General features: G+C 62.0%; 2 protein-coding genes across 4 annotated transcripts; both read left to right on the top strand.

Moving 5' to 3' along the window:
• Positions 1–2,107: 2,107 nt before the first annotated feature.
• NTN5 (netrin 5) lies at positions 2,108–5,929 on the top strand. The gene is made up of 6 exons (XM_040978200.1): positions 2,108–2,735; positions 4,194–4,382; positions 4,708–4,857; positions 5,105–5,158; positions 5,290–5,370; positions 5,562–5,929. The coding sequence occupies exons 1-6, from the start codon at positions 2,108–2,110 to the stop codon at positions 5,927–5,929; spliced, it is 1,470 nt and encodes a 489-aa protein (XP_040834134.1).
• A 7,017-nt stretch (positions 5,930–12,946) lies between these two features.
• On the top strand, positions 12,947–17,280 carry CA11 (carbonic anhydrase 11). Of its 3 annotated transcripts, XM_040978299.1 has the most exons (9): positions 12,947–13,102; positions 13,196–13,270; positions 13,997–14,139; positions 15,256–15,441; positions 15,557–15,652; positions 15,762–15,834; positions 15,935–16,089; positions 16,171–16,336; positions 17,178–17,280. In XM_040978299.1, exons 1-9 carry the CDS (start codon positions 13,036–13,038, stop codon positions 17,201–17,203), a joined length of 987 nt encoding a protein of 328 aa, XP_040834233.1. In that variant the 5' UTR covers positions 12,947–13,035; the 3' UTR covers positions 17,204–17,280. The 3 variants fall into 3 exon arrangements, with proteins under 3 accessions (XP_040834233.1, XP_040834232.1, XP_040834234.1); XM_040978298.1 differs by lacking the exon at positions 17,178–17,280 and having other exon boundaries at positions 16,171–16,431; XM_040978300.1 differs by lacking the exon at positions 13,196–13,270 and having other exon boundaries at positions 13,036–13,102.
• Positions 17,281–17,458: the final 178 nt, after the last annotated feature.

Genomic DNA, 17,458 nt, shown 5'->3' with positions numbered 1-17,458 from the left:
TTCCACGCCTTGAAAGTTGACCAATCCCAACCCACGTGGACAGCAGATGCCAGGGTGGGGGAGGGGAGGAGTTGAGTCAAGCAGAGGCCCCCATCCCAGCCAAAGGTCAGCCCCCTCTTGGTCAGCGCCTGGGCCAGCATGAGCGGCCAGCCAGCCCCATGCCTGCCCCACTCCCTGGTCTGGCCCATCCCCTCTTACCTGCCCGCAGCCTCTTAGGCCAGCTTGCTGTGCTCATGTCCCACGGGGTCTCCGGTGGTGTGGCTGGCAGGGGTCCCTGTGGGGAGAGCGGGCGGGAGTACGGCTGGGGAGGGGTTTGAGGAGGGGGGGGTGGTGTTGGATTCTGAGCTCCCGCCCAGAACCCCCACTAGCCTGGGGCCTGAGAGCAGCCACTCGCCACTCCCTCCCGAGAGCCCACCAGAGCTCCTGGGATCCGGCGGCAGGACACGCTTGCTCTCCCGGGTGCAGGTCTGGTCAACGCTGGGAGGGGGGGCAGCGAGTGAACTAAAGGCTGGGGTGCGGAGGTGGGGAGGCGGGGTGCAGGCCAAGGAGGCAACCCCACTGCCTGGCCAGAGCCCTGACGAGGTGGGTCCCCTAGGAGTAGGGCCTTCCCCTCCCAGAGGGGTGGGCCTAGAGAGGGTAGGGGCTCAGGGTCAGGTGGGGCTTCTCAGTGGGCAGGAGATGGTTTTTGGGTCCCCCTAAGCCCTGTGGGGCTCACAGCCTAATTCCTCGGGAAGCTGAGGGCAGAGGAGTGGCACCCGCCAGACTTCCTAGCAAGGGGAATGGGGACATGGTGGCGGGGTGGGGAGGGGACATGGCAACAGGGGCGGGCAGTAGAGGGCCCTTAATGAGGCGGAGGCCTCAGCGAATGCCCGCTGCCTGAACGCAAAATGGCGCCAGGCTCGTGGGGGGAGGCAGAGGGCCACGCATGCTCCGGCTGCATCTGCCTGCAGACTGTGCCCCACACACCCCAGCTCAGCCTAGGGGGAGATCAGGGCCTGGGGAGGGGATGGACAAAGGGCTCCCCCTACCCTGGGGTCCCCAGTCCTCTTGAGTGCCTTACGGGGGGCTGTCGGCTGGGAGGGGCACATGGTGGGCCTGCCTCCCCCAAGGCTGTGGCATCTGGCACCCACCCCGGCCCCTGCCTCCCTCACCCCCACCACCCTCCACATCTGTTCTGCCATCTGCTCGGGATCCCAGGTCTGGTGAGAACGTGGGGTCCCTAAGGGCCAGTTTGGGGCAGCAGATGGGGGTCAAATGATGAGGAAGCCCCAAAAACCTCACCTCAGGGTCCTGACAACCCCACCACACACAGCTCTGCACAGAACCCCAGCATCTGCTGCCCACCCTGCTGTGGACCCCCCGGCTCGGTGTGTGTAGGCAGGGGGTCCTGCTGGCTGCTGCTTCACTGCTGGCGGGTGGGGGGGACTAGCTTTGCTGTGGCCTTGAATGTGGGTGGGAAAGGGTTAAGGGTGGCAGGCTGGGGGTGGGTGGTAGGGAGGGAAGGGGCAGGGCTGCTGGTGATAATCCCCTTCCGTGCTTGGGGTGTGGAGAACAAGGTTAGGGCCCCACGTGGGAAAGGGCCAGGGCTTCAGCCCCTTGCCTCTGATCCCCCCGCAGCAGCCGCCCACCAGGGACCTGGGACCGCCAGGCCTGCCTCTCCCCTCCGGGGGCCTGGGGCTGCCTGCCACCTCAGCCCACCTGCCTGCCGTCACTGTCCAAGGCTCCCGGGCCTCCTCTTCCAAGGCAGGCTGTGGTCCCTCACTCCGGGTTCCACACATCTCCAACAGGACTGTGTGTCCCTTCCTAGGTCTCCCACTCCACCCTGCGTCCTCTCCCTAGGGCCCCAGCCCCGGCACTGATGGGCATCTCTGGGTGCTAAGCTGCAGATTAGTTCAGGCGAAATTCTCAATTTTGCTTGCGTTCTTTCCCCTCCGGGTTATGTAAACAGTAATTCTCCCCAGATGGAACTATTTTCCTCGCTTTGGAGCCGGCGGCGGTGAGGGGGGCTTGGGGCGGGACCGGGTTCCAGGGCTGGCAAGTGAGGGCTCTCCCCAGAGCTCCCCAGCATGGCCACCTCTGCTCTACAGGTGCGGGCGCTGCTGTGGCCATGGCTGTGGTCTTGGTCCTCTGGCTCCTCCTGGGCCAGGCCACGGGGGACCCATGCTACGACCCAGGGGGCCGCCCCCGCTTCTGCCTCCCACCGGTGACCCAGCTGGCCAGTGGTCCGCCGGCCTCCTGCCCCCAGGCCTGTGTGCTCTCCCAAGGGACCAGCCCCAGGGCCCTCTGCAATGATAGCCTGATCCTGGCGCTGGGGGGGACCTTCCTTTTGACGTCCGTCAGTCTGCGCTTCTGCACCCCAGGCCCCCCGGCTCTGGTCTTGTCCAGCGCCTGGGCCGCCGGGGGTCCCTGGAAGCTGCTGTGGCGCAGGCCTGCCTGGTCTGGTGCCTTAGGAGGCCCGGAAAGAGTGACCTTCCGCCCCTCACCGGGTCCTAAGTCCAGGGTGGTGGCCAGTCACCTTCGCGTGGAGGTCGGAGGCTGGACAGGTCTGGCAGCAGCCGGGGTGAGAGGCCGCTGCCAGTGTCACGGTCACGCTGCGCGCTGCGCCGCCAGGGCCCAGCCCCCGCGCTGCCGCTGTCGCCACCACACCACCGGCCCCGGCTGTGAGAGCTGTCGCCCGTCCCACCGCGACTGGCCCTGGCGGCCTGCCACACCCCGACATCCGCACCCCTGCCTGCGTGAGTCCTGGGTCTGGGCCCATCCCGCTCCTCAGCACCCTGGGCACCAGGTCCCCATGATGGGAGGCGGGGGGCTCAAGGAGGTCTCTTCCCTCCCCCTAACTGCTCCTCTGCTTGCTAAGCTCTGTGGCCCCTGCAAAGCAAGGCTGACTGTAGCGCCTCCTTTAGCCATCAGCAGCTACAGCGCAAACCCAGCAAGCTAACAAAAGCGGAGCCCTCAGACTGCAGCCCAGCCCAGGGTCTGGCAGAAAGGAGAGGGTTCCCACGCCGCCGTCACTGTTCCCAGGCGAGGAAGAGGCGGCTCGGGGCACATGTCAGTGTCCACAGGCTCAAGGCGGCTCCTCAGACACAGGCCCTGGGAGCCCTAGCCTGGCCGCGGCCCTCCCAGAAGGCTGGGAGTGGGTAAGATACGTGTGTGTGATGACATGCAAGCACACACACACTGTGTGTACACAATGACACATACCCAAGTACAGGCGTGTACACACGCTGACGCACAAACATGGCAACACGGGTTCTCCTGCCCCCTCTACTCCGGACTGAAGTACATCAGTGCCCTCCCCGCCCCACCCTGCTCTCATCCCACCAGGATGTCCCTGGAGGCATCCCTCTCCCGGCCCTCTGCCCCTCCTCACTCACACAGGGCACCCGCTGCCTCCTCCAGGGCAGTGAGAGACTCACGCGGCCCGAGGGGCTGGGGGCTTCTATGGCTGACCTGCACAGGCTTAGGGGCTGGGGAGCCCACCCCTCTTGGGGGGGCATCAGGCACCGCCGGGGTGGGGCTGGGCATTGCAGCGTTGTGCTGGTGGCTCTGGGCGGAGCTACGCTGCACGCACGCAGGGCCCGACGCTTCACTCCTCTGCATGCCCAGGGACGGGGAGGGATATAGGCTCACCACCCCCAGGGATGACCTGAGGCACCCTGCCACTTCTGAGGCCTGCAGCAAACAGGCCGAGATGGGAGCCCTTTTTTTCTTGGGGTTCCAGGGATTGGCAGTTGGAGGCCTCTCCAGCACCCCTTCACCCTGGTCCCTTGAAAGAGCAGCCAGGCATGCACCCTCGTCAGTATCTCCTCGACATGCTCTAAACACCTAGGCCACAGCATCTGGCAGGTGCAGGCGCACGGTGGCGTGGTGGCCAGCACCTGCTCCTGTACTAGGCAATGAGGCAGACAGGGAAGAGGGGCTCCAGGGAACAGGAATCTCCCATTCCAGGCACACATCAGAGGCCGGGGTGGGGGTCTACCGGGCCCCTCCCCTCTAAGCACCAGGCTCCAGGCTGACCCAGCCCTGGCCCATTGGCCTGGAAGAGAACCAAGAATGTTCTAGGATAAGGGGCTACTGAGGAGTCTCTGGACGTGGTGTCCTCACTGGCCTCTTCCTCTCCTGAGGGCTGGGGAGCAGGCTGGGCAGCGGCAGGCCTGGCCTTGATGTCCCCCTCTCCCCCACCCTGGTCCCAGCCTGCTCCTGCAACCAGCACGCCCGGCGCTGCCGGTTCAACTCCGAGCTGTTTAGGCTGTCGGGCGGCCGCAGTGGGGGTGTGTGTGAGCGCTGCCGCCACCACACAGCTGGGCGGCACTGCCACTACTGCCAGCCAGGCTTCTGGAGGGACCCCAGCCAGCCCATCACCAGCCGCAAGGCCTGCAAGGGTGAGTGTGGACGGGCTTGGGGGAAAAGGGGCTGGGCTGGACCCCTGGGTGTGAGGGAGGAGGGGCTGGGCTGGACCCCTGGGTGTGAGGGAGGAGGGGCTGGGCTGGACCCCTGGGTGTGAGGGAGGAGGGGCTGCACCCCTGGGTGTGAGGGAGGAGGGGCTGGGCTGGACCCCTGGGTGTGAGGGAGGAGGGGCTGGACCCCTGGGTGTGAGGGAGGAGGGGCTGGGCTGGACCCCTCGGTGTGAGGGAGGTGAAGGCCATGGAATTAGGAGGGGGCACTTGAGTGGCAGACACTCCACACCATCAGCTCCTCCCTGTGCAGCCTGCCGGTGCCACCCTATCGGCGCCATAGGAGGCGCCTGTAACCAGACCAGCGGGCAATGCTCCTGCAAGTTGGGCGTCACGGGCGCGACATGCAATCGCTGTGGTCCCGGCTACCAGCAGAGCCGCTCCCCCAGAATGCCCTGCCAGAGTGAGTCCCCAGGGCCAGGGCCACAAGCCCTGAATCGAGGGGGGGAGTACAGGGTTCCCAGAGGCAGGGCTGGGGGTCCGTAAGGACACAGGGACAGAAATTCCTGCTTCTTTCAGTCTCCGGGAGCAGGAGCCGAGGGCCTGGGCTATGGGCTCAGCAGGAGAAGGGTATGGGGTCCACAGCCCTGGGTGGAAGGGGAGGAGGGTCACTGGGCCCAGCTTGGATGAAGCATCCTTTGCTCTCCCAGGAGTCCCTGAGGCAACGACGCCCCTGGTCCCCACGCCCGGTGCCCACAGCTCTGGTAAGAGAACTGGCCTGGGCCCCGCCTGAGAAGTGGGGATGGACTGCCTGGGTCCCAGCTGCCCATCCAGCTGCGGCTACAAGTGGGGATGGGCAGGAGGGGAAGCCCCATTCCACACATGACCTCCACAGACCCTCAGTGTCAGAACTACTGCCACCTGCCAGACAAGAGCGTCCACATGAGCCTCAGCAGGTTCTGCCAGCAGGACTACGGTGAGTGTGGACAGCCCGGGTCCCCCGTGCCCCCCGGGGGTCCCCAGGGAGCTGAGCCCGTCCCTACTCCCCACCAAGGCTTCCCCCGCTACCACCCCTCATCTGGCAGCGCCCAGCAGCCCCGCAGACCTGCCCATGCCACCTTCCCCAGTGGTCCAGGCCCCCGGCCTCACGCGGGCCCCTCTCCGCAGTGCTCCGCGCGCAGGTGCTGGCGGCCGAGGCGGCGGGCCCGGCGTGGCGGCGGCTGGCGGTGCGCGTGCTGGCCGTGTACAAGCAGCGGCCATCGCAGCCCGTGCGTCCCGGCGGCCAGGACGCCTGGGTGCCCGAGGCCGACCTGGCCTGCGGCTGCCTGCGCCTGCTCCCCGGCGCCGATTACCTGCTGCTGGGCGGCGCGGCCGACGGCCCGGCCCCCGCGCGCCTCGTGCTGCACCGCCACGGCCTCGCGCTGCCCTGGAGGCCGCGCTGGGCCCGGCCGCTGCGGCGGCTGCAGCAGGAGGAGCGCGCCGGGGGCTGCCGCGGCCTGCAGCCCCGCACCCCGAGACCCGGGCCGGCGCCCTAGGACGGACCCCCAGCGCCCACCGCGCAGCGAGGAGGCCAGCGCGGCCCCCTCACCTCTGACGGGCCGAGAGGGCCTTCGGGCCCAGTGCATCCCCTCATTCGACCTGTATTGCAGTTGTTCCCGCAATAAACCTTCAAATTCCGGAGAATTTTGCGTGGAGACCTTTGATCGATGGTGGGACGACCCCCCTCCCCTCCCCAGGGACCCTTGGAGGCCTTCAGTGAATCTGAGGAACTTCAAGTTAGGAATGCAGCGCCCTCATGGAGGCAGCCAATCCGCTGACGGAGGCCCCCGCGACGTCACCGGGCGCTGGGCAGATTGGCGCTGCCTGCTGATAGGCCGAAAGGCTGGAGGAGGGGCGTGGCTGCAAAAGGCGGGAAATTCGAGGGAGGAAGCCTTCCCAGGTTTCCAGAGAATTCTACCGTTTAGGAACTTGAGGTTCCTGATGGGTTTTCAGGATGGCTTCTGAGAAAGAGGTAAAGGGGTTTTGAGGGACCATCACGCGGATTCTGAGGGATTCTCCTAGTCACGCCCTTCTTTCCCCTTCACCCCATGTGACATCGCATGGTGTTCAAGCGGAATTCTAGAACCACGCCACAGGGAAGTGCATCCCGGCCACCGGGGTGGGGAAAGAGACGGGAAGCAGCGAGGACTACAGGGCAGAAAGATGACGTGTGGACTCGAACCTTCCTTGCCACGCTGACCATTGTCCAAAATCATCAGTAAAGGACCTTTGGCCATGGGAGACCGTGCCTTTTAAAAAAAGATTCAGATCATTTTTATTTGAAAGGCATACAGAGCTCTTCCGTCTGCTGGCTCACTCCTCAGATGGCCACCATGGTGGAGCTGGGCCAGGCTGAAGCCATGAGCCTCTTCTGAGTCACCCATGTTGGGGCAGCAGCCCAAGCACTTGGGCCATTCTCTGCTACTTCCTTAGGTTACAAGCAGGGAGCTGGATGGAAAGTGCAGCAGCCGGGATTTGAACCAGCACCCTTATGGGCAGAAGCTTAGCCTGTAATGCCATGGCGCCAGCCCCTGTTATAATTTTTTAGAAAGATGTGTGTATTTTAAAGCTTTTTTAAAAAAGATTTATTTATTTTTTGCAAAGTCAGATATATAGAGAGAGGAAGAGAGACAGAGAGGAAGGTCTTCCTTCCGATGATTCACTCCCCATGTGACTGCAACAGCTGGTGTTGAGCCAATTAGAAGACAGGAGCCAGGAGCTCTTCCAGGTCTCCCACACGGGTGCAGGGAACCAAGGCTTTGGGCCGTCCTCCACTGCTTTCCCAGGCCACAGGCAGGGAGCTGGATGGGAAGTGGAGCAGCCAGGATTAGAACAGGTGCCCAGATGGGATGCCAGTGCATTCAAGGCAAGGACTTTAGCTGCTAGGCCACTGCGCCGGGCCAAAAAAGATTTATTTTTATTGGAAAGTCAGGTTTACAAAGAAGAGACAAAGATCTTCCATCTGCTGGTTCACTCTGCAAGTGGCCGCAATCGCCTCAGCTGTGCCAGTTCGATGCCAGGACTCTGGTGCGTCTTCTGGGTCTCCTATGTGGGTGCAGGGTCCCAAACAAAGTCTTGAGCCATCCTCGACGGCTCTTCCAGGTCACAAGAAGGAAAGCAGAGCAGCCGGGATACAAACCGGCGCCCACATAGGATTCCGGCGCATGAAAGCAAGGACCCCAGCCACTAGGCTACCATGCCAACCCCCAAAAGATGTGTTTATTTGGAAGGCAGAGTGATATATACAGGGAGATCTTCCATGGATTAGTTCACCCCTCAAATGTCTGTATCAGCTAGGGCTGGCCCAGGCTGAGCTCAGGAGCCTGGAATTCCATCCGGTCGCCCCTGTGGTGGTGGAAGCCATCCTCGGCTACCTGCCACATTCTAGAGTAGGAAGCTGAATTGGAAGTGTGGAGTAGCTGGGACCGAAACCAGGCGTTTGATGTGTGGTGTGGGAGTGCCAACACCAGCCTGGTCTGTTACAATGCATGTCCATGTCACCGTTGCCTTCTGAGGGGCAAGAATTCTGTTTTATTCAAGAATGTACTCCAGGGTTGGTGTGGTAGCCTGGCTCAAGGCATGCATATGCCTGGCGCCAGCCCCTGTTATGATTTTTTTTTTAAAAAAAGATGTGTGTTTTTTAAAGTTTTTTTTAAGATTTATTTATTTTTTGCAAAGTCAGATATATAGAGGAAGAGAGACAGAGAGGAAAGTCTTCCTTCCGATGATTCACTCCCCATGTGACTGCAACGGCTGGTGCTGAGCCAATTTGAAGACAGGAGCCAGTTCTAATTTCTGCAGCCCTGCTTCCCATCCAGCTCCCTGCTTGTGGCCTGGAAAAGCAGTCAAGGACGGCCCAAAACCTCGGGACCCTGCACCCTCGTGGGAGACCCTGAAGAAGCTCCTGGCTCCTGACTTTGGATCAGTGCAGCTTTGGCCATTGCGGCCATTTGGGAAATGAATCATCAGAGGGAAGATCTTCCTCTCTGTCTCTCCTCTCTGGGGCAACCTTGGCCCCAGGACAAAACAGGAAATCAACGAATTTGTGCCGCACCATGAGCAGATCTGGTCCTTCCCCTGTTGCATGAATGAGTCCCAGAAGACTCCACCTTGCAGTGGGAGGGCCGGGATTTGGCCTGAATCCTGCACGCGGTGCTCAGAGAAGCGAGGAGAGGGAGCAGTCACACCCGATGCTAATTTGGGCAGATATTGCTGTTGGAAGCTGACTGTCCAGTGAGTGACTGTGAGCCACATGAGGCTATTTCAGCTCCAGTCGGGCCAAGGATGAAGCTCCTGAACCCGGGGCAACCTGGCCACAATGCCCGGGTTCCAGGCCCAGTCCGGCCTCCAGCATCCTGGCTTTATGTGCTCCTGGCAGCTGGAATGGCCCCCTACCTGGGGGACCCGGCTCCTGCCTTCAGTCTGGTTGTGGCTGGTTCCTGGGGAGGAAATCTCTCTCCCTTTGAAGTCTCTGCTTTCCAACTAAGACTTTTGAAATTTTAAATTATATGTGAATTAATTAAATTTAATTAAATTAATTTAAAATTTAATTAATTTAAAATTTAATTAATTTAAATTTAATTTAATTTAATTAATTCACATATAAATTAATTATAATTTATAATAATTATAAATTATTGGTGCAATGGCTCGGTGAGTAAATCCTCGCCTTGCATGCGCCAGGACCCCAAATGGGTACTTGTTTGTGTCCCAGCTGCTCCACTTCCCATCCAGCTCCCTGCCTGTGGCCTGGGAAAGCAGCCAAGGACGGCCCAAAGCCTTGGGACCCTGCACCCACACAGGAGACCAGAAAAAAAGCTCCTGGCTCCTGGCTTCAGGTCAGCTTATCTTTGGCCTTTGAAACCATATGGGGAGTGAACCAGCGGATGGAAGATCTTTCCGTAAATCTGTCTTTCCAAAATAAATACATTAATTAAATAATAAAAATGAAAAATTAATTAAAATGAGTTAGCCATCTGGTTCCTGGGTTGCACCAGCCACATTACCCATGTCCGCTATTCTGCGTGGCACTTGAACCAGTGCCCAAGGAAGATTGCATTGTGGCCATTTGCAGATTGAACCTTCTTATTTGTGGTGTGTGTGTATGCCTCTCCCTCCCTCTCTCTAGCTCTGCCTTACAGATAAGTAAATTTTAAAAGCTGAAGAATTTAAACACCTGGAGGTCACACTCCCCCCACCCAGATGGGGAGGGTTTTGCCAGGTTCTGGGAGGCTCTGGGAGTTGAAGAGAGGAGGTGAGGAGGCCGGGACGGACTATGGGAACCAGCCTGGAGCTCGCAGCTTCCCACTCAGGCTCATTCCCAGCAGCTGAGACCAACAGACATGAAACCCACCTGTGGGACCCACCTCTGGCCTGGCGCGGCCCGCACAGGCTCTGAGCCCGGGCTCCCCAGGGCCTGCCACTCACAGGAGGCCCTTGCTCACCTAGGAAGACAAGACACTCAGCCAAAAACGGAGTGGGAAGTGGGAACCCCAGACACAGGGACGAGTTGGCACAAAGGTGTGAAGGCTGCAGGCCCTGGGGGGTGTGGAAGGGCAGGAGAAGAGATGAGCTGAGGGTGCTGGGCAAGGCCAGGGCAGGTGGGATGTCACGGCTCGGCTGGGGGCAGTCCCGGAGGGCAGGGCCGCCCGAGTGGGATGCCATCGTCATCAAGGCTCAGGGATCCCTCCCCCCTGGGAGCCCAAATTCAAACTCAGAAATCTCCCAGGGAGAGAGGCGTTCCCAGGCCCAGCTGGGATTATACAGAGTCTACAAGTTCAATGTCCTCCCCCTAAGAAGAGTTCCTCTTTAAAAAAAAATAAATAAAGATTTATTTCTTTGAAAGGCAGAGCTACGAGAGAGAGTGGGAAAGGAGAGCGAGGCCTCTGTCCCATCAACAATTCATTTCCCAAATGCCCCCAACAGCCAGGAGCAAAGGGCTTCTCCAGGTCTCTGCGGGTGCAGGGCCCAAGCTCTGGAGCCACCTTTTCCTGCCCTCCCAGACACGTTAGCGGGGAGACCAGGAGACCCAGAGGACGACCCTGGCTCCTGGCTTTGGCCAGGCCCGGCCCTGGCTGTTACAGCCATTTGCAGAGTCACCCAGTGAATGGAAGATCCTCTCCCTTTCTCTCTCTCTCCTTCTTGCTCTGTAAATCTGCTCTTCCAGGCCATAAAACAGAGCTGGATTAAAAGTGCAGCAGCTGGTGGGCCTGGCGTGGTAGCCTAGTGGCTGAAGTCCTTGCCTTGCATGTGCCAGGATCCCATCTGGGCACCAGTTCATACTCCGACCACTCCATTTCCCATCCAGCTCCCTGCTTGTAGCCTGGAGCAGCGGAGAACGGCCCAAAGCCTTGGGACCCTGCACCCACGTGGGAGACCCGGAAGAAGCTCCTGGCTCCTGGCTTCGGATCGGCGCAGCGTAGGCCATTGCGGCCAGTTTGGGAGTGAATCATTGGATGGAGGATCTTCCTCTCTGTCTCTCCTCCTCTCTGTACATCTGACTTTCCAATAAAATAAATAAATCTTTAAAAATAAAATGCAGCAAGCAGGATTAGAGCCAGTGCCCACATGACATGCAGGCTCCGCAGGGTGGAGGATTTGCCTGTAGCGCCACAGAGCGCTGGTCCCCTGAAGGTCGCTCTGGCGTTCTCCCACCGCTGGCCCCGGGCGACTGCAGCCTCCGCTGCGCTGGGCATGTATGAGAGCAGAGAACAGGCTTGGTCAGGGCTGGGGAAGTGGGCGGGCCTTGCTGCCACGGCCACCGCGCCCCTGCCCGTCCGTCTCCGGGTCTCCACGGTGCAGGGGCCAAGTCTCTCCGGACACACTGCTGTGCTCTCAGGGAGCGTGCTACCGGCCTCCAAGCCTCATGGGTTCGTCCAGGGCCCGTCTCTGCCGCTCTCCCCGTCTGTGGGTTCACAGGGGACCCCACGCCGGCAGCCCCTAGCAGGTGTGTTGGTCCCAGATGCTGCGGTGGCCAGCCCGGCTCAGGGCCGCCGTGGGCACTCGGGGAGTGAATCAGCAGAAGGGAACTGGGTCTCTCTGTGTCTCTAATGAATAAATCATTAAGAAAATCAAAAGACGCCTGCGCATTCTTTAATACACTCCCCTGGGGAGGTGTGGAAGTGGACGGGGGAGGGGACGAACTTCCTTTTCCCAGGAGTGTGGGCTAGCCTGGGTGACTCAGGAATGGCGGCTTAGCCGAGGGCCACACCCACGGGGTGCAGGGCACTCCCCAGTTCCCTACCCGAGGAGGCTCGAGGCAACACCGCTGTCCATCCTGGGAGCCTGGTCTCTCTCCCCTCTCGGCTCTGGCTCTCTGAGGGTCCACTTCCAGCTCCAGCCCCCCGTCACCACCCCATCCCCCTTCTGTCAGGCGCGCCCTGCAGCTGGGTCCCTGGGAACCCATAGCACCCGAGTGCGCCTGGTCCCTCTGGGTGCGCCTCTGCCGCCCGGGCTGCAGGAGGGGGTCTCTGTCATGTGGTGTCTCCCCTGATTCCCTGCGGCCCCGCGACTTTCTCTCCTTTCCTACCAGCCCCCTCCGAGGGCCGCCCGCCCACCTCGTGCCCGCCTCCGCCATGTCTCGGGCTCCCGCCTCCGTCCTCGCCGCTCCGCGCGCTCGCCTCCCCCCCCTCTCTCCCTCGCCAGGTCTCTGCCTCCCTCTCCCGGTCAGCGGCCTTCACCGCACCCCGAGCTCCCAGGAGGATTCCCCCGGCCGCGTTGGGGCCATCTCTGGCGCGCAGGATGGAGCTGGCGGGGGTTGGGTACCGCGGGGGCGGCTCCCACCTGCGCCGCCTCCCCGGGGGCGGGGAGCGACCCCGGCTCCTCCAAGCGCGCCCCGACTTCCAAAGCCTCTGGCAGCTCCGCCTTAAGCGCCTCCTCCCCGGTTCTGCGGAGGACGGGAGCGGCCCGCCCGGGGGGCCCCAGGTGTCCTGGACCATCCTGCACGACCCCGTCCCCCCACCCACGACTTTCGAGCCGAACCCCCCCCAGCCTGGCCCTGGCGCACCGCGCACCTGCCCGAGGAGTGCTCCTTGCGGCTGTGAGATCAGCAACCACCCCCCCCACCCCTTCGCCCCGACCACAAAAAAAAAAAAAAAAAAAAAATTAAATAACACCAAGATCCTGGAGAAAAGAGAGGAGGGGAGGAGGAGGCGGGCGGCAGGGCCGAGAGAAGAGAGCGGGCGGGAGTGCCAGGCTGGAGGCCGGCGGAGGGAGAGCGGGAGGAGAGCGGGGAGGAAGGGAGGAGGTGAGGGAGGCAGGATGGAGGCATGGAGTTGAGGCTCGGGAGAGCCGGACGAAGCGCGAGCCGAGAGGGGACCCCGGGGGGCAGGCAGAAGGCAGGGAGAGGAGCGGGGAGACCGCAGGAGCCCGAGGCTGGAGGGCCGGGTGGGCTGGGGAGAGGCAGGTGCACAGGCTGGAGACGGGGGAGCGGCTTTAGGGGGCGGGGTCCCTAGGGGAACTGGGGCGTGGGGAGAACTCCCTGCAGGCAAGAGTGGTGGCAAGCTGTAAGTCCTGGAGGCGCAGGGTCCCAGTCAGAGGGTGGTTTGGAGCTGAGGGGGGCGGCAGGGTGCTGGGGAGGGGGTCGCTGTCAGGCCTGCTGGGGATGGGGGCCGCAGCTCGTCTGAGCGCCCCGCGCGCGCTGCTCCTCTGGGCCGCACTGGGGGCGGCAGGTAAGACCTGGGGAGGGGCTTGTGAGGGTCTCTGGAGGATGGGGCAGAGGTGGGGGGCGCCCAGGAGAGGGCTTCAAGTTGCTCCCTTCCCAGCTCACATCGGACCCGCACCTGACCCCGAGGACTGGTGGAGCTACAAGGAAAATCTCCAGGGAAACTTCGTGCCAGGTGCAGCCCCGGGCGGGGACCCAGGAGTCCGCTCCCACCCCACACACCCCTGCCAACCCTGGACTCAGGACTCTGGGTCCCCAGCCCCTTTTTCCCTCCCCAACCCCTCCCTCCTCCCCGGGACCTTGAGCCCCAGCCCCCTCCTGCCTCCCTCCAGCCCAACCAGCCTTTGGAAACCCAGCCGCTCACCATGGGACATTATATATGTGCATTTCAAGTAGTGAGTGGGAGTGAGTGGAAGGAAAGTGTGGAGGTGGACAGTCTGTGTGCATCCGCGGGGAGAGGCAGCTGCTGGCTCCAGCAGGAAGCCGGAGGCTGCGTGGCACCATGCCCCTCGCCTTTTCCAGCAGTCTCCCCTTACAACTTCTCTCGCTGGTACCTTGATTACCCAGCTGAGGGATGGGAACCAAAGAACTACAACTCCCGTGGGGCTCTGAGGAGGCAGCCAGTGAGTGGGTGGGGAGGCTGGCCGTTCTGATGCCTTCTGGGAGTTGTAGTTCCTTCCATGATTATTTGCAATGGATTGGCTCAAAGAGATGGGAGGAGCTCACGGGATTTCAGAGTTTGGAATCCCAGACACCTCCCACCTCAGGCCCAGGAGCCCAGGGACCAGCTCTTCCTCCCCTGGGACCAGGTGGGAGTGGGGGAGAGGATAAGCCATCACCTACTTAGCAGATCCCGGCGCTGGGCACCCAGATTCACACTCCCTTCCTGCTCTGCCCCCAGGACCTCCCTTCTGGGGTCTGGTGAATGCCGCCTGGAGTCTGTGTGCCGTGGGGAAGCGGCAGAGCCCTGTGGATGTGGAGCTGAAGAGGGTCCTTTATGACCCCTTTCTGCCCCCACTCAGGCTCAGCACTGGGGGAGAGAAGGTAAGGGGCCCGGATGGTGCAGCTCCCCAGCCTGGCGGGTGTGGGGAGTCCAGGGGAGCCCTGCAAAGGGGAAAATCAGCCCTGGGGGAAGAGGGGACCCATGGAGTATAGGGAAGGCTCTGCACTTGGCAGGATGCCTGCACGCGCGCACACACACACACACACACACACACACACACACACACACACACACACGGCTCCCTGGCCTCCCCACTCTGCAGGTGCAATGGAAGAGACACTGTTTCCCACACCAGCCTTGCTAAACCCACACAACTCCTTGGGCTAAGTGCTATGTTATCTTTATTTTACCAGATACAGAGAGGCTGAGATGCATGCCCTGGACCCCACAGTTACAGCGCGAGGGCTGGGCTGCAAACCAGGGAGTGTGGTCCCAGTGTTCATGCTGGGACCTGTCCCATCACCACCACCACCACCCTTTGCAGTATCATGCCTCGTACGAGCCAGCATCTTCCTGAACCTTCTCTCATCCTCCCCGCTCTTTCAGCGGCAATCCCAGTTTATTCTAGTTTCAACAAATGTCATTCAAGCCTGTCACTTTGCAGTCACATCACCATCACCTCCGCTGCCCCCTGTCCCCTGCTTACTGGCCTCCCTGCCTCCACTCTCCCCTCACAGCCAGGGAGAGGTTTGAACACAGATCCCAGGGTATGCTTCAGCTCAAAACCCTTCTGTCAGGATGAATACTAGCCAATACAGAGTATTCACCGTAGGTTTGGGTTGCCACATATATGCAACCATCTCTATCCTTGTTCATAAAACCCTGCACCATCTGGCCGCCCTGGCCACTCTCCACTGGACTCTGGTCTCTTTTTGCTGCCCCACCCCAGAGCCACTGCGCTGGCCACTCCACAAGCTCCTCCTGGCATCTCCTTTCCCTTGCTCTTTCGCAAGTAACTCCTGCTTCATTTTGGCTCCCAGCATCACCTCTACCAGGCTGACTCCGTTCTTAGCCTCCATGGTAGCGGCGGCTCAGTGACTTGTCACCACCACCAGTCCTGGGTATCTGCTGTGGACCAGCACAGGGGCTGTGTGGGAATGGCTGAACGGCGACAGGGACCAGGGCTTCCCTCTGTGTGTCCCCTGCCTTTCCCACAGCTCCGGGGAACCCTGTACAACACTGGCCGCCATGTCTCCTTCCTGCCTGCACCCCGGCCTGTGGTCAACGTGTCCGGGGGTCCCCTCCTGTACAGCCACCGACTCAGCGAGCTGCGGCTGCTGTTCGGAGCGCGTGACGGGGCTGGCTCCGAACACCAGATCAACCATCAGGGCTTCTCAGCTGAGGTGCTGCCCCGCGCCCACGTCCATCCACTCCCTCCGACACCTCATGCCCTGGGGTGCTCATCCTTACCGTGCTCTGGCCCCTCAAAACACACACATTGTACACCCTTCTCCCCAGGTGCAGCTCATTCACTTCAATCAGGAACTTTACGGAAATCTCAGCGCAGCCGCCCGGGGCCCCAACGGGGTGGCCATTCTCAGTCTCTTTGTCAACGTGAGAGCCAGGGGTGGGATGGGGGTGCTGGGCACCTGGAATCCCCACCTTGAAGGTTGGGGAGGGGTGCGGCTCATCCCTTTGGGCTCTGCCTTCTCCCCTGCAACAGGTAGCAGGCAGCTCGAACCCCTTCCTCAGTCGTCTCCTGAACCGCGACACCATCACCCGCATCTCCTACAAAAGTAAGTGTGGGATACTGGGAGAGGGTCTCCCCCCAACACACACTCCTGAGGGGGCGGGGTCGCAGGGGCCCACCTGCCCACTGGCCTGCTCTTGGTGCAGACGACGCCTACTTCCTTCAAGACCTGAGCCTGGAGCTCCTGTTCCCCGAGTCCTTCGGCTTCATCACCTACCAGGGCTCCCTCAGCACCCCGCCCTGCTCGGAGACCGTCACCTGGATCCTCATTGACCGGGCCCTCAACATCACCTCCCTGCAGGTGACCCTGCCCCGGGATGGCGCACCCCACTTGGATAGCCTTGTGGAGTGTAGAGGCTCACACCGCCCTCCTCCCCAGCAGATGCACTCCCTACGACTGCTGAGCCAGAACCCTCCATCGCAGATCTTCCAGAGCCTCAGCGGGAACGGCCGGCCCCTGCAGCCCCTGGCCCACCGGGCTCTGAGGGGAAACCGGGACCCCCGGCACCCCGAGAGGCGCTGCCGAGGCCCCAACTACCGTTTGCATGGTAGGCTCCGGGTCTCCTCCCCACCACAACAGGGCGCCTGAGTAGGGTACGCTCCCACCCCTGGTGCTGCTTCTCCATGTTCCAGCCTGAATGCTCACTCCTTTCCGGCCCCCACCCCGCGTGTCCCTGTGGTGCAGCCCACCACACACCATTGCGGGTCTGGCTTGCTTCTCCACTGCTTCACAAGGCTCATTCTCATTCATGTGTCCGGTACCTCTGACTTTTTCCAGCATGGTGTGGACCAGATCCCCTCCCAATGTCCCCTGGCAAAGAGCACCCCGCTTATGGGTAATCCACATGCTATGATCTTTTCCCATCACCGATGCTCTGCGTGGTTTGGCCCAGGCTGCTACTCCCCCCCTGCTCTCAGTGGTACAGCCCAATGTCCCCATGTGCACAATGGTACAGCCCAGGCCACCCCATGTGCTGGGTGGCTCGGCCCAGCCCCCCCCCACCTTGTGCTCGGTGGTTCGGCCCAAAACCCCCAGGTTTGCTCAGTGGTTCAGCCCAGCCTCCCTCCCAGTGTGCTCGGTGGTTCGGCCCAGCCCCCCCCGGAATGTGCGGTGGTTCGGACCAGCCCCTTGTGCTCGGTGGTTCAGCCCAGGCCCCCCCGTGCTCGGTGGTTCAGCCCAGGCCCCCCCCGGTGCTCAGTGGTTCAGCCCAGACCCCCCCGTGCTCGGTGGTTCAGCCCAGGCCCCCCCCCCCGGTGCTCGGTGGTTCGGCCCAGGCCGCCATGTCCCCCCGCCCCCTCCCCGGCCCGCAGTTACCGCCGCGTCCCCCGCGCGCTCCTCCCGGTCCAGCGCGGCTGCCCGACTCAACGCCCCGCGCCCTGTCTTCACAGTGGACGGTGTCCCCCACGGCCGCTGAGGACTGCACCTGCGCGCCCGGAGCCTCCTCCCCAAAACAAAGCTATTAAAGAGACACAGCACGCGTGGCGTCTCGGCCGTCTGGTTCTGAGCGCGGCGGGCACTGGGGTGCGCGGGGGCGGCCGCCTTCTCCCAGGGCGCCGGCTCCGGGGCTCGGCTGCCTTTGCGCCCTCGGCCCTCGCGCGCGGCTCCTTTAAGAGCCCCTCCCTCCACGCCGGCGGCAGCACGTGCGCTGCCACGTGCGGCCCCACCTCCC

Source organism: Ochotona curzoniae, unplaced genomic scaffold (assembly GCF_017591425.1).
Source record: "Ochotona curzoniae isolate NIBS_2020 unplaced genomic scaffold, NIBS_Ocur_1.0 contig_2861, whole genome shotgun sequence".
Classification (NCBI taxonomy): Eukaryota; Metazoa; Chordata; class Mammalia; order Lagomorpha; family Ochotonidae; genus Ochotona; species Ochotona curzoniae.
Note: the sequence above shows the minus strand (reverse complement) of the source record. Positions and strands in the feature narration are given on the sequence as shown.

What these genes read in the sequence shown, in the direction of transcription:
- CA11 (XM_040978298.1), top strand. Translation starts at nt 13,036, where the DNA reads ATGGGGGCCGCAGCTCGTCTGAGCGCCCCGCGCGCGCTGCTCCTCTGG. An exon ending in CCAGGGAAACTTCGTGCCAG is followed by an intron (nt 13,271 to 13,996) that starts GTGCAGCCCCGG and finishes CTCTGCCCCCAG; the next exon opens with GACCTCCCTTCTGGGGTCTG. An exon ending in ATCAGGGCTTCTCAGCTGAG is followed by an intron (nt 15,442 to 15,556) that starts GTGCTGCCCCGC and finishes CCTTCTCCCCAG; the next exon opens with GTGCAGCTCATTCACTTCAA.
- NTN5 (XM_040978200.1), top strand. Translation starts at nt 2,108, where the DNA reads ATGGCTGTGGTCTTGGTCCTCTGGCTCCTCCTGGGCCAGGCCACGGGG. An exon ending in CAGCCGCAAGGCCTGCAAGG is followed by an intron (nt 4,383 to 4,707) that starts GTGAGTGTGGAC and finishes CTCCCTGTGCAG; the next exon opens with CCTGCCGGTGCCACCCTATC. An exon ending in GTTCTGCCAGCAGGACTACG is followed by an intron (nt 5,371 to 5,561) that starts GTGAGTGTGGAC and finishes CCCTCTCCGCAG; the next exon opens with TGCTCCGCGCGCAGGTGCTG.